This window comes from Phocoena sinus, chromosome 3 (assembly GCF_008692025.1).
Source record: "Phocoena sinus isolate mPhoSin1 chromosome 3, mPhoSin1.pri, whole genome shotgun sequence".
NCBI lineage: Eukaryota > Metazoa > Chordata > Mammalia > Artiodactyla > Phocoenidae > Phocoena > Phocoena sinus.
This window is the reverse complement of record NC_045765.1, coordinates 45,987,130-46,000,491: the sequence shown is the minus strand read 5'-3', so window position 1 is coordinate 46,000,491 and position 13,362 is coordinate 45,987,130. Positions and strand designations below refer to the sequence as shown.

General features: G+C 51.0%; 1 protein-coding gene across 2 annotated transcripts in view; it reads left to right on the top strand.

Moving 5' to 3' along the window:
- The window catches only part of PPARGC1B (PPARG coactivator 1 beta), a 114,631-nt gene that overhangs the window by 71,946 nt on the left and 29,323 nt on the right, over positions 1 to 13,362 (top strand). Inside the window, exons 2-3 of one of the 2 annotated variants that reach the window (XM_032627125.1) lie at positions 6,560 to 6,676; positions 7,455 to 7,628. In XM_032627125.1, coding sequence (XP_032483016.1) covers positions 6,560 to 6,676; positions 7,455 to 7,628 — 291 coding nt within the window. The remainder of the gene's footprint in view (positions 1 to 6,559; positions 6,677 to 7,454; positions 7,629 to 13,362) is intronic. The other variant, XM_032627126.1, reaches the window with a different exon arrangement.

The following is a 13,362-nucleotide window of genomic DNA, read 5'->3' as shown; positions in this document are numbered from 1 at the left end:
CTGTCAGATCACCTTACGCTAAGCCCTGAGCGGGTAGCTGCGTAGCTGGGGCTTGAGGCCCCGCTGAAAAGCACTGAGCATCACTGAGTTTCTGCTCGGCAGGCCTGGGGCCAGATGCTCCTGCGTGGAAAGGGCCTCCATGATGTTCTGAGACACTTAGCCTTGAGTGTTTTGGCGGAAGATCCTTTCAATGGTCTGATTTATCTTTAAGCTCAGGGTGTTTTGTTCTTTTAGGCTGAGCTCAGAGCCCCTGTGTTTTCTACTTATTCTTCCTGGAGCTTAATTTTGTGTCTGTGACTCCTGAGTCTTACGAGGATGCTGTAGTATTTCTTTGAGGTCTAAAAATCAATTACTCTTCCTACTGTTCTCCTGGAAGCATCTTCAGGAGTTTTGTACTAATTTGGAAGACAGTGGGAAGCTTAGGTTTTTTTTTTTGGATGTAAGAGAGATGAATCAGTCATAACTTTTTCATTGATAGGTGACAAACTCCAGCAGGCACATAATCTGGAAAGGGACCTTATTCACTCACATAATTGTGGAGTACAGGGAATAGACTGGCTTCAGGCACAGCTGTATCCAAGTGTTTAAATTATTTTTATCGGGAATACATCTCTCTTTGCTTTTTTTTTTTTCTTTCTTTTTGCTGTATGCGGGCCTCTCACTGTTGCGGCCCCTCCCGTGGCGGAGCACAGGCTCCAGACTCACAGGCTCAGCGGCCATGGCTCACGGGCCCAGCCACTGCGTGGCATGGGGGATCTTCCCGGACCGGGGCACGAACCCATGTCCCCTGCATCGGCAGGTGGACTCTCAACCACTGCGCCACCAGGGAAGCCCTCTCTTTGCTTCTTGACTCTGCATTCCCTGTGCTGGCTTCATTCTTGGGCAGGCTTTTCCCAGGCGGAAGCAAAGATGGCTCGCAGCGTCTCCAGAATTAAATTCAACCAGCTGAGCACCCTTGTCCACACGCTCCAGCACATTCCTGGTGTTCACTCTGACCCACCCCTGTGAACCAGTTGCTGTGGTCACTGGATGAGACCCTTTAATTGGCCAGACTGTGCTTACCTGGACCGCCTGGATTCGGGGGAGGGATGACTTCCCCAAGGAGATCAGTGGGCTGCCACCATTAGGAAGGGGAATGGGTGGGAGGCCAGCCAAATAACAGACGTAGGAGGAGAAAAAGGAAAACATCTGTATAATGAAATGGCTTTGTGGGGACATCATGAATACTTACTTCACTTCCTTCCTAGAAGGCAAGTAGAGGTACAGGGTCATAGGTCTAGAGCAGCCTGGGTCTAATGAATCAGCAGTGGCTGGTAAGGCTCTGGGTTGCGAAGGCTCGGGGCTCAGTGGGAGGTAGAGCCGTGTTTGGTATCCGCCAAGTTAGGGAGGCGGGAAAGGTGAGCCCAGTGCCAGGTACCTACCACCCTATCAGATCTCATGCCCAGGCCAGTCTGGGCATTCCTAACAGTAATTTAAAGGGAAAACTTGCCCCAGACCATCAAATACAACTTCTTGTAGGGCAGTACTTAGGGCATCCAAGATGTCAGTAAAGAAGTGTATGAGGCCTGGGTGGGAGCCCTGCTCCCACCCTCCAGGGCAGGCCCGGAGAGAGCCAGCGTGGTCTGGCTGTTAGGGCAAGATCACCCGCCAAGAGAAACCACGAGCGATGGTAACACTGGAATGGGGGCTGGTGGAGGTTGAAGGAACATAGGATTGAAGGCATCCGCGGGTTTAGGACTGAGCAGATGGGTCATGAAGCACTGACCCTCCGAGATGTCCTGCTTTCCCATCAGTCAAGTGGGGACGTTGACCACTGCCTACTTCCCGCATCTTGGGAAGGTACCAGTGAGACCATAGCTGTGAACATCACTTGAATGCCAGCTATAAATGCTGTATCAGTGACCACCATTCACGGGGTGTCTGACATGTGCCAGGCTCCTGACCTGTGATGTTTTATCTTTCTAAGAACACCGTGAGATAGGATTCTTTTTTATTATCCCCGTTTTGTCAATAGAAACTAAGCCGGCAAAAGTTAGGTTCCTGACCACAAATGATTAATGTTAGTAGCCAAGCCAGGCCTAGCCCTTTATCCTTCTTCTCTAGGCCTCCTTCCATTTCAATATAGACCTTCTCTCTGCATCTTTGTCTCTCCCTCTGTAAATTCATTTATTTATTCTACCTAAATACTTACCCCAAGCCTATGTGGATCACAGAAACTGGATAAGTGCAGTACGGAATTGTACTTGCAAATGCTTGCGCAAGAGGGGTCCATAGGGTCTTTGTGTTTGATCGTCTGTTTTCCAGAGGGGGCAGTGAGAACCCGAGAGAGGAGGTGACCCACTGAAGGATGCATAGTGAGTGCGGGCAGGCCCAGAACACAAGTTCTGTTAGTGCAGACCCCCCTCCCCCTCTCCTGCTTCCTTCCACTCAGTAACTCTGAGAATGTGCTCTGGGCCAGGCACTAAGCTAGGTGATTTGCTGATTGTAGTCAGTAAAGCGGAGCCATCAATTTTTCCTGAAGATGCGTTCTTTCTTAAACAGGGAATCGATCTGCGACAAGATACCCAGGCTTCCAGTGAAGCAACTTAGAATCTGGATGAAACACCATTAATCCACTGCCGGGGCATTTTATCTCCGTGGCTTGGGGCAGCTACAGCCCGTTCAGATCAGCAGTGTGGTGTCCCTGGAGGAATGGATACAGAAGGTTCTGCAACCAGAGGGGGGTGTCCCGAGCGTGTCAGGGGTGTGAGCAGACTGGTGGTGGGGACTGGTGTACAATGCAGCACATGTGGCCCCAGGCCTGTCCCTGCTCAGCTACAGACTAGCCCTGTGACTTGGGTCTTTCTCAGACTTTTCCCAAAGCTCCATCTCCCCATCCATAAATGGGAATAAATGGTCTTAAACGTTCCTTCTCACGTTCAGAAGCAGGATGTCGGGCAATGGCACAGGCTTTGTTAGGGAGCCAGGAGACCTGGGGTTTGAATCTCAGCTTTACCTTTCTGGGACCCTGGGTGCTATGGGTTGAATTGTGTCCTCCATACAAAGGTATCTTGGCATCCTAAGCTCCAGTACCTCAGAATGCGACCTTATTTGGAGATAGGGTCTTTACAGAGGCAATCAAGTTAAAATGAGGTCATAAGGGTAGGCCTAATCTAAGGGGAAATTTGGACAGAGACAGGCACATGTAGAGGGAAGGCAACGGGAAGAGACACAGGGACAAGATGCCATCCACTAGCCAACCAGAGAGGCCTCAGAAGGAGCCAACCCTGCCAGCATCTTGATCTCAGACTTCTAGCCTCCAGAACTGGGAGGAAAAATATTTCTGTTGTTTAAGCCACACTGTCTGTGGTGCTTTTTTACGACGGCCCTGGCAAACTAATACAAGTGACTGGACTGAGTTTCCTGATTAGTAACGTGGGGACAGTGACCCCTGCCCTGTAGCGTCGTTATAAGAATCTGCTGAGAGGATGTATATAAGACACTTAGTGTGGCCCTTGGCATATAGAAAGTGCTCAGTAATAGCAGTGACTTAGCCTGTGCTGTGACCCCCCTACCTCCCGTTCCATGGGTGGGTCCTGCTGGGGCTCCCCAATACAGAACAGGAAGGCCTCAAGTCAGACCTTTCAAAAGAGAGCTGGGTCACCCGAGGCACCGCTTCAAAAGCCTCTCTAAATATGGAGAGGGCCAGAGAAATCACTATTAATGCAATGCTTAATGGTTTTTAGCTGGAGAGTGGCCTCAGCCGTAATTGACAAGGCCTGGAAGCTGTGGTTTTTTTTTTTTTTTTTTTTTTTTTTTTTTTGCGGTACGCGGGCCTCTCACTGTTGTGGCCTCTCCCGTTGCAGAGCGCAGGCTCAGCAGCCATGGCTCACGGGTCTAGCCGCTCTGCGGCATGTGGGATCTTCCCGGACTGGGGCACGAACCCGTGTCCCCTGCATCAGCAGGTGGACTCTCAACCACTGCGCCACCAGGGAAGCCCGAGGTTTCTTTATTTTTATGCCCTGGGTACACATTGAGTATGTCAAGCTGCTCTGGGTAATCATTAAGTGCAGTAGTCACGGCCACTTGATGGGCATTTTGTAAAGGAGGTGGCATGGCTTTCATGGGAAGGACACTCATTGGATAACCCTGAGCAAATCCATTATCCTCCTTGGGCCTCAGTTTCCATAGGTGCAAAGTGAAGTAGGTAGACCAACCAGGTCAGGAGTTCTTAGCTGTGTCTGTGAAGGGCTAGAAGTTACGTCTAAATTCCTTGCACGTACATGCACTGTGCACACATATCCATAGCTAGTTCTTGAAGGCGCGTCGGTCTCCCGAATTGTCCACGAAGACTTGCATGGGCAACCTCTCAGGGCTGCTGGTTCCTGGCTGGTCTGGGATTCTGGAACTCTGATTTAAAAGCTGTTTCTAAGACTCAAAAAGCAAGTCCTGTAGAGGTGGCTGCTCTGAGTTACTAGCACGGGCTGGTTCTAGAACATATAGAGAGAGCTCCCCAGAGAGCTTATAGCTGGGGCTTTGCTGGCCAGGGAGGCCCTAGCTGCCTAGCATCCTTGTCTGTCTACTTTTGGCCTTCCTTCCTGCTCCACAGGCCCTCGGTGCTGTCCTCCCAGCCCCACCACCTGCTCCTCTCCTGGATGCTACACCGGCCTAACCCATCTGCCTGCTTCCCACCCCCATCACACTTGGCGCAAAACCCAAATCCCTTCAATCCCTACCTGATCCGGCCTCCACCCGCCTCTCTGACGGCATCCTCTCCCTCCCCCTACTCTAGGGCTGAGCTGCAGCCTCACTGGCCTTTGGTCAGTACCCCATTCTCTAGGCTTGGTCCCCACCTGGATCTTTGACTTTGCTGGGTCCTCTCTGCCTGGAAGCTTTTTCTCCACATTTTCCACTGCCTGGCTCCTCCTTCAGGTCTCAAACCAGACGTCAGCTCCTCCAGGAAGCCTTTTGTCACCCCGTCTAAGTAGATTCCCCTCCTCTTGTCCTCCATCAGTGCACCTGGTTTGTTTCTTTTGTGGCACTAGCACCATCTGTAATGAAATATTTATGTGTTTTCTTCCCCCACTGAGATGTCAACAAATGAAGGAAAGAACTGAGTCTTACACATCACAGTGCCTGACTCACAGTAGCACTTAATAAATGCTTGTGGGCCCCCGCTATCATGCACGCCTCAAATTTAAATACTAACAACACCAAGTACTGTTGAGGGCGTGGAACAACAGAAACTCATATGGCTAGTGGGAGTGTGCAATGGCACCACCACTTTGGAGAGCAATTTTGTAGTTTTTTTTTTACGGTACGTGGGCCTCTCACTGTTGTGGCCTCTCCCGTTGCGGAGCACAGGCTCCGGACGCGCAGGCTCAGTGGCCATGGCTCACGGGCCCAGCCGCTCCGCGGCATGTGGGATCTTCCCGGACCGGGGCACGAACCCATGTTCCCCTGCGTCGGCAGGCGGACTCTCAACCACTGCGCCACTAGGGAAGCCCAATTTTGTAGTTTTTAATCAAGTCACACATATGCTTACCATATGACCCAGCAATTCCACTCCTAGAGATTCACCCAAGAGAAATAAAAACATAGGTCCACACAAAGACTTGTACACACGTATTGTAGGCTTGTTCATCACAGCCAAAAACTAGAAACAAACCATTCATCCGTCTAGAACAGGCAAGACCACTGTACCCCCATAGTCCAACTGGGCAGGGGGAGATTCGCAGCCCCAGGAGGGGGCTGAGAATCCTCACTGGAGTGACGCAGGACTTAATATTCATGGATGTTGAACACAAGTGGATTGGAGAAAGACCGGGCAGATGGAGGGCAGGCGTGGTCAGGGATGTCCCTGGAGACATACTCTCTGGGCACCGTGCTGCCTGGCCTGAGAGCAGGGACTGACCGCTTGGGAGAACCCGGCCCCGGTGCTGCCTGTGTGTGCAGGATTCTTGCAAAATGCCAATTAAGACATTTGACCCAAATTCGGATAAAAGCCTTTTTCCTGTGTCAAGTTGAGCTAATAATATACATTTATTCATAATTTATGAGGCCTAGTAAGTGGGAACAATTAAGGAAAAGGTCTGGATAAAACCTATTTCTCTTAAGTGTCACACAAGCCTGTCTGTTCTCTAAAGAGGTTCCACCTTCCTTTGCCTGCCATGAAACTCTGTTGTTCTCATTATTTTTAAAAATGTGTTGTCATTACTGCTCGCTACCATTTATCGAGCAACTTACCAAGCCAGGCTACGGCACTGCCTCCTTTAATATTAACTGTATGAGACAGTTGTTGTTCCATTTTACAGATGAGACAGTTGAGCTTCACAGAGGTGAAGGGACTTGCCTAAGGCATCACGGCTGGTGAATGGGGATTATGATTCAGGTCTGCCAGACCCCAGCGCCTGTGGTGTCGTCTTTCTGTGTTAGCCTCCCCACTCAGGCTGTTTCTGAATCTGCAAGGCAGCCCTTCTGTTGGTAACTGTTCAACTTGGGAGACCAGGGTGAGAAGGTGACTACCTTCTGAGTCCACAGGTCTGGGGTCAGGCCTGAGAATCTGCATTATTTCTTATAGGTTCCCAGGTGGTTCTGCCCCTGCCGGTCCTGGGACCACCCTCTGAGAAGCATCAGTTCGGTCGGTACTGTTACCAGGTCCTCCATGACTCCCTTCTACCCCACCCACCACTGGCAGGTGGGTTTATGGCCTCGTAGACCTTTTCCTGTGTACTGGCACGGTATTCTCATACGTATTCTCGTGAGAAGTGTGTAGCTTGAGTCTGTCCCATTTTCTTTACACACGTGGGGTAATATCTTACTTGCTGATCTTCTGCAGTTTAGTATCTTATTTAACATGCATGCATAACGGCCTCATTCTTTTCAACAGCCCTGTTTTATGATATAGGTGATTATAGCTTTACTTACCTATTGTCTACTGATGGGTGGTCTTCCACACTTTAGACATTACAAATATTCCTGGGAACATGGGTGAGTGTTCTTCCAAAACACAGCAATCATTCAATGATGTCATCTCTCATTATTATTGCTCTTTGTTGTTTCATTATTCAGATAGAGGGGTTGTTGCCTTCCGCAAATCCCCTTTCAGGTGGAAGCAGTTGTATAAAGGAATAGATCTCTATTTATAGGTTGTAATAAAGTTTTCAACAAAATATTTCTGGTAAGAGAATAGAGGTGCTATGCGGGCAGGGCTTTGCAGGGTGTATAGGAGTGCAGAGGAGGTGGGGACGGAGCAGCGGGAAGGGGGGTTTGTACTGCCAGGGCCTGACTTAGCTCATGGTAGGTTCGACAGTTGCAAGAGGATGCTGCTTTACATTTCTTGGTCGCTTGGCAAAATCAGGCCTCGGACAAAGGCAGCCACAGGTTCAGACTGGCAGCATCCTGAGTAAGAGGGTCCCTGCTGGGGTCTAACCAAACTCAGCTCTGACCCGCCTCCTTCCTTCCTGTCTCCTCAGGGCGGGGGGTCTGGGGAGGAGCAGCTCTGCGCTGACTTTCCGGAGCTAGACCTCTCCCAGCTGGACGCCAGCGACTTCGACTCGGCCACCTGCTTTGAGGAGCTGCAGTGGCGCCCGGAGAACTCTGAGACCGAACCCAGCCAGTACAGCCCCGACGATCCGGAGCTCTTCCAGGTATGCCCTCCGGAACCTCACTGCCTCTCTCTCCCTCTAAAAGCCCGGCTCTGCCCTGAGCCATCTTCTTCTACACTTGCTCATGCAAAGAAGTCTCCTCATCCACCAAAGCTCTTGGGACCCTGTCTCTTGTCCTGGGTCTACACTTGATCTTGGGCAGCTCTTGCCCCCTTGCCAGGCTGTGTTATCGCCCCTGGGAAGTGAGGGCTCGGAAGAGCTGCTCTCTCTATGCCCCCAGTCAGAACTGAGTCCCTCTGTGAGCCAGAGGGGGTTCCAAGGCCTCCCTTCCCTGTATGGTCACAGTGAACTCTCATTCCCACCCTGTGAAGCAGGTGAGATTATTCCCCCATTTTACAGATGAGGAAACTGAGGCTTGAAGAAGTTTAGTCACGGGCCTAGGGTGATTTACCTGGTCGGTAGCTGAACTAGATTTAAACCCAGTTTGCCTGCCTCCTGAGCCAGAGCTTTATAACCATGCTGACGCCATAATGGGAATGACTCACATTCTCTGTGGCAGGACTGTCCCTGTTTGTGTATATTAACTCGCTTAATTTTCTTAACAACTCACACACAGGAGTACAGTTATCTGCATTTTTCAGTTGGAGCCTAGAGGTTCTTTAAAAAGAGGCAGTGCCAAGGACCGCAGCGCATATCTATGCATCTGCCTCTGTTCTCAGCTTTGGAGGCACATTTCCTTTAAGAAGGCCTCAAACAGGGGGTAATGTGATGTCTGGGATTTGCATCAGAATAAAGCAATCCCTACATGCATTTGCATTTGTGGGTGTGGGTGCATGGCATGGAGGTAATAAGTGAAATATGATTGGCCACGTGGAAGCTGGGTGATGGGTACGTTTGGACTCATTATTCTTTCCTTGAAATATGCTCCCCTATAAAGATTGGAGGAAGAAGCCATAGCTCCCTGTGTCTGTCTGGCAGGATGATGATGATGATAACGTCTGGCAATATAATAATAACAATAGCGACAACAATAATAATAACATACCACGTGCCAAGTCAGTGTGCCAAGAGCACCATCTCAAATAGTACTCCTGGCACATTGTATCATTCCTTCTAGAAATGTTTATGGAGCTTCCTGTGTGTGTCAGGCACTGTGTTCAACAGTGGACTCTATGGTCTAGAGGTAAGACCGACCCTAGATCAGGTAATACATAAACCAACAGTGGTCACTTGTGACATGGGCACAGTAGGGATAAACCTGGGATGAGAAGAGCATCTAAAGGCTGGGTGGTCAGGAAAGGCCTTTCCGAGGAGCAGATGCTTCGGCTGAAGGAGGAGGAGCCACGTGATGAGTGATGATCACAGAGTGGGGAAGCAGGAAAGCTCGCTGTGTTGGGACCCGAAGGGCTGGAGCAGTAGCTAAGGGGAAGGTGCCAGGAAGTTGTTGGGGGGTGGATGTGGGCTAGGAGGGGCCAGATCATGCAGGCTCTTCCGGGCCATGTTAAGGAGCTGGATTTTTCCCAAGATTATTCTAACCTGTCGGTAGAAAAACTCTTAGTAACCCATTTTACAGGTGAGGAAAGTGACGCTCGGAGAGGTTAAGTAACTTGCCCAAGGCCATACAGTTAGGAAGGGTCAGAGTGTAGACTCTAACACAGGACCCCAAACCCCTCTCTGTTGTATAACCTCTTTGCCAACCCTGTGATGAGCAGCAGGGCTGGGCTCTAATTCGGGCTCTTTCCCGGGACGTCCATTCTTTCTCACAACAATGGGGTTAACTACGCTGTGCTACCTCCTCCCTCAGAGGGGGCCAACTTCCAGGAAATGCTTTCAGGTTATGGAGAGCTGATGAGTGAGAGGGGTTTAGATGCTGCGGGGAGACCATCCCCACCTAAACTGTACAGGCCTCACCTACTCAGAGACTGGCCAGACCCACTAGTAAGCTCCTGCCAAGGTCCTACTATGTGCATGAAATGGTCTCAGACACAAGTCAGCCTTGGTATGGCCCTTGGGCTCTTAGCACAGCAAGGAAGGCAGGAGAATCTTCACAGATGGTTAATGAGGCAGAACTCTGCCCACCCAGCCCCTCTCCCCTTCATGGCCCGCACTCCACCTCTGCTCCACCCATACACACGGTGTGCCTCTGCTGCGGTGATTATGTGATTAGTGCCTGATTCCTCCCTGCCCCCCTCCCCCATCATAAACCCCCTGAGCTTGGGGGCTGATACAGCGTTGTGCACTGTTATATCCCCAGGGCTCTGCATGGAGCCCGGCACTTTCTTGGGGCTTAAAAAATATTTATCATATGAATAAATCCTTTGACACCCAGCTGTCATGTTAGCCCCTCCTAAGGCAGGTGGTCAGTGACTTCCTCTCTGGGCTCCCATCCTGTGTACGTGCATGCCTGTGACCTTCAGGCTTCGAGCTCCTTGAGGACAAACAGAGTTTTGTTCTTCTGTGGGGCCCTTGTGCATTGAAAAGACTCAATCATATGTGTTGAATGAAGAAACTGATTGTAATAGTTTCTTTCCTGCCAAGGACCAGACACGACCCATTCCAGAGTCCTTGAGCTGGGATACAGGGACCAGAGGTTCTAATACCCCCTCTGCCACTAACTGGGACAGCGTCCTTATCTGACCAGTGGCAGTCATAGAGCCATGCTGCCTTGTGTCAGAGCTGTGTTCTCACAAGTCAGGTGGTACCGTCACTATGGAAACAGACAGAGTGGAGAACAGCTACCCTTACAAGAGTTGACAACTGCTTGGGGGCAGGGACAGTGCCTTCTGTTTCTGTGTGCCCAGAGTCCTAGGGCCAGGGTCACAATAGGCTAAACTTAGTAAGTATTTTTGGAGGAAGCAGGTGTTTGGTTCCATCGCCGTGTGCCACGTGGTCTTGGGCTAGTAGCTCCTCACTGTCGGGCCTAAGTTTCCCCAGGTGAGAAATGAGGAACGAGCGTGGATCAGATCAGTGATTCTTACTCTGTTGTAGGGAGAGAGTCACTGGGTCCTGTTAGACCCTGATGACATCTGTGGACCCACCCCCAGAAAAAAGGAAGGGAAGATGATTTCCGGGGTTTCCTGCACCCCAGTTAAGCCCTGGAACGGCAGATGATTTCTGAGTGTTCTTCTGGCCCTGATAGCCTGAATTCTGTCCTGTGTCCTTCCTTCAAGCTCCTCTAGGCACCCAGAATGAAGCGTTCTCCCTCAGGTTTCTTGCAGGTTCCTTTTCCTTCAGCCTAAGAGAGCTCAGGAAGGTTGGGGGTGGAGCAAGTCTATTAATATCCCTTCCTCAGCTGATTAACTCTCCATTAATTTGCACTTTGTTTCTAAGCGGGAGCCGGGAGAGCTGAGCTAACGGGCCGGAAGAGGAGAGGGGCGGCTCCCTGTGATGTATTGTCCTAGGGTGCTGATGGCACGATGCCGAGAGCACGAATGGACTTTCTTCCCAGACAGGGTCAGGACCCCCAACCCTGTCTGGCTGTTCCAGAGCTGGAGCAGCCCAGGGAGGGCTGAGGAGAGAGCGGGGAGACCTCTGTCAGTCATTTTGTTCTTACTCAACCTGTTGGGGCTCCTTGGGGTCTCTGCCATCTGGCATTCCTTTCAGCACCATGCTTGGCACCTAGTAAGTCCTTGACCATCCTCCCCAGCCCCTCCTGCCTTGCTGTGTGACCTTGGCAAGTCTCTTTCCTGGACCTTCATTCCCCCCACCCCCAAAAGAATGGCAAATAGGCTTCCTCACGAGTTCCAACTGAGTATCGGCAGTGTTGCCTGGAGGGTTGTGGTCAGAAAGGTGGAAGGGCAGGGTGGGGGGGTAGGGATGGGGACAGTAGCACGCAGGCTACATGTTTGACATCCCTGGTCACTACGTGATCCCTGAAGTCCCTTCCAGCTCTGATAGTTGTGATAATTCAGAATATCTCTGGGCCATGCTTCTCTCCCTGTGAGAGAGGGAACCCTCATTCCATCCAGCGCTGATGACATCATTTCTGAATAACTTCCCTCCAGAATCTGTTTTTTGAGACACTAATCTCAGTCTCTCCCCAGTGGTCAGAGTTCATTGTTTGGTTCACTCATTCTTCCATTCAGCAAATCTGCCTGGAGCCTCCCATGCCCCAGGCACTGAGCTAGACCCAGGAACATTGCACAGAGCCCTTGTGTCACTGCCTCCAAACTGGCCTTCCAAGTAGCCTTTGGAGGGAAGCCAACCAGGGATCCTGTCTTCCCGTTGACCAGAAATCAGCAAGGCTTAGAAGAGGGAAATGACTTGCCCAGGATCACCCTGTCAGTGGCAGAGCTGCTGCCACGGTCAGCCCCAAGAGTGGTCCTTGAGCCCCAGCTCCCAAGATCTTAACTCCCCATCAGGCTGGGCAGCTTGCTCTGGGAACACAGGGTTGGGATTCTGGCCTGAGGATGGGGATGAGAGGCTGCCACTTGAGCCCGACTGCATTCCCGAACCAGAGTTCTTGGGCCTGGATCTGCCCTTGGACTCCCATCCCCAGGGCCCAGGTCAGGCTCAGCCAAAACCTTTTGACCTTTTCTTTTATTCTTAGCTCTGTTCCAAAATCACAAACACATTTTTTCTCTTCTCCCCATGTCCCCCCTTCGAATTACTCAGCTGCTGCTCCGGCTGCAAGGCCTGGAACAGATTTCATGCAGCCAAAAGGCCGTCACGACAGGCGTATTTCGAATGAACTTCCTGAAGAAAGGATAAACATCCTGACCTGGGATGGGAAAGAGTGCTGGGGAAGGCACCATGTGACAGTATTGCCTCCTGCCAGACCAGGACCAGCAGCCAGGGTTTACTGAATGAGGCGCTTGGTGCCTCACCTAATAGCAGTGTGACCTCTGTGCCCCAGGGCCGGTGGGCTGGTATCTGTCGGTGGGCTGGGAGTGCGCACGCTGACCCTCGTGTTATGTCTGAGACATCAGGGAAGGAAGCTTCTCGGTTCATGTGTGTGTGCTGTGCTCCGTGTAAGCCCTGCCTCTGCCCTGGATTTGCTGTGTGGATGAATGCAACGTACCCAGGACACATCGGTCAACCTCTATGAGTCTCAGTTTCCTCAAATGCAAAATGGTGATGGGAATAGTATCCTTCCCCGCAGAGGTTATTGTGGGGTTTACCTGAGGCAGTATTTACAAAGCCTCTCTATTCCTCTCGTTAGCCAAATTCTTTGTCCCTGGCCTTGGCACTAGGTTTTCTCTCTGCCTGGAATCTTCTTTCCTCAGCTCTTTGCCTGGCTGGTTCCTTCTCATCTTTCACGCCTAAGTTTCAGTATTAGCTGCTTAAAACAGCCTTCTTTGACCACTGTAAATAGCCTATGAATCTTCACCACCTTCTTACTCTCCATCACAGCTTCCTTTTATTTTTTTCCCAGGCTGTCTCACTCTCTGAAATGATCTGATTTTGTTTCCTTGTTTAATTCTTTTCTCCACTGGAGGGTAAACTCCGTGAGGACAGGGGCTGTATCAGTCTTGGGATGCTGTGTCACCAGTGCCCAGACAACACCAGGCACAGAGTAGCCATTCAGTACATATGTGCTAGGAGAAGCGGGGGGTGGGGGGGAAGAGAAGGGGAGGAATTGCCCACTGCCACCATCATTATCATCATCACCACCATCACTACCACCACCACCATCACCATCGTCACCACCATCACCACCATCACCACCACCACCACCACCATCACCATCATCACCACCACCACCATCACCATCATCACCACCACCACCACCACCATCACCATCATCACCACCACCACCATCACCATCACCACCACC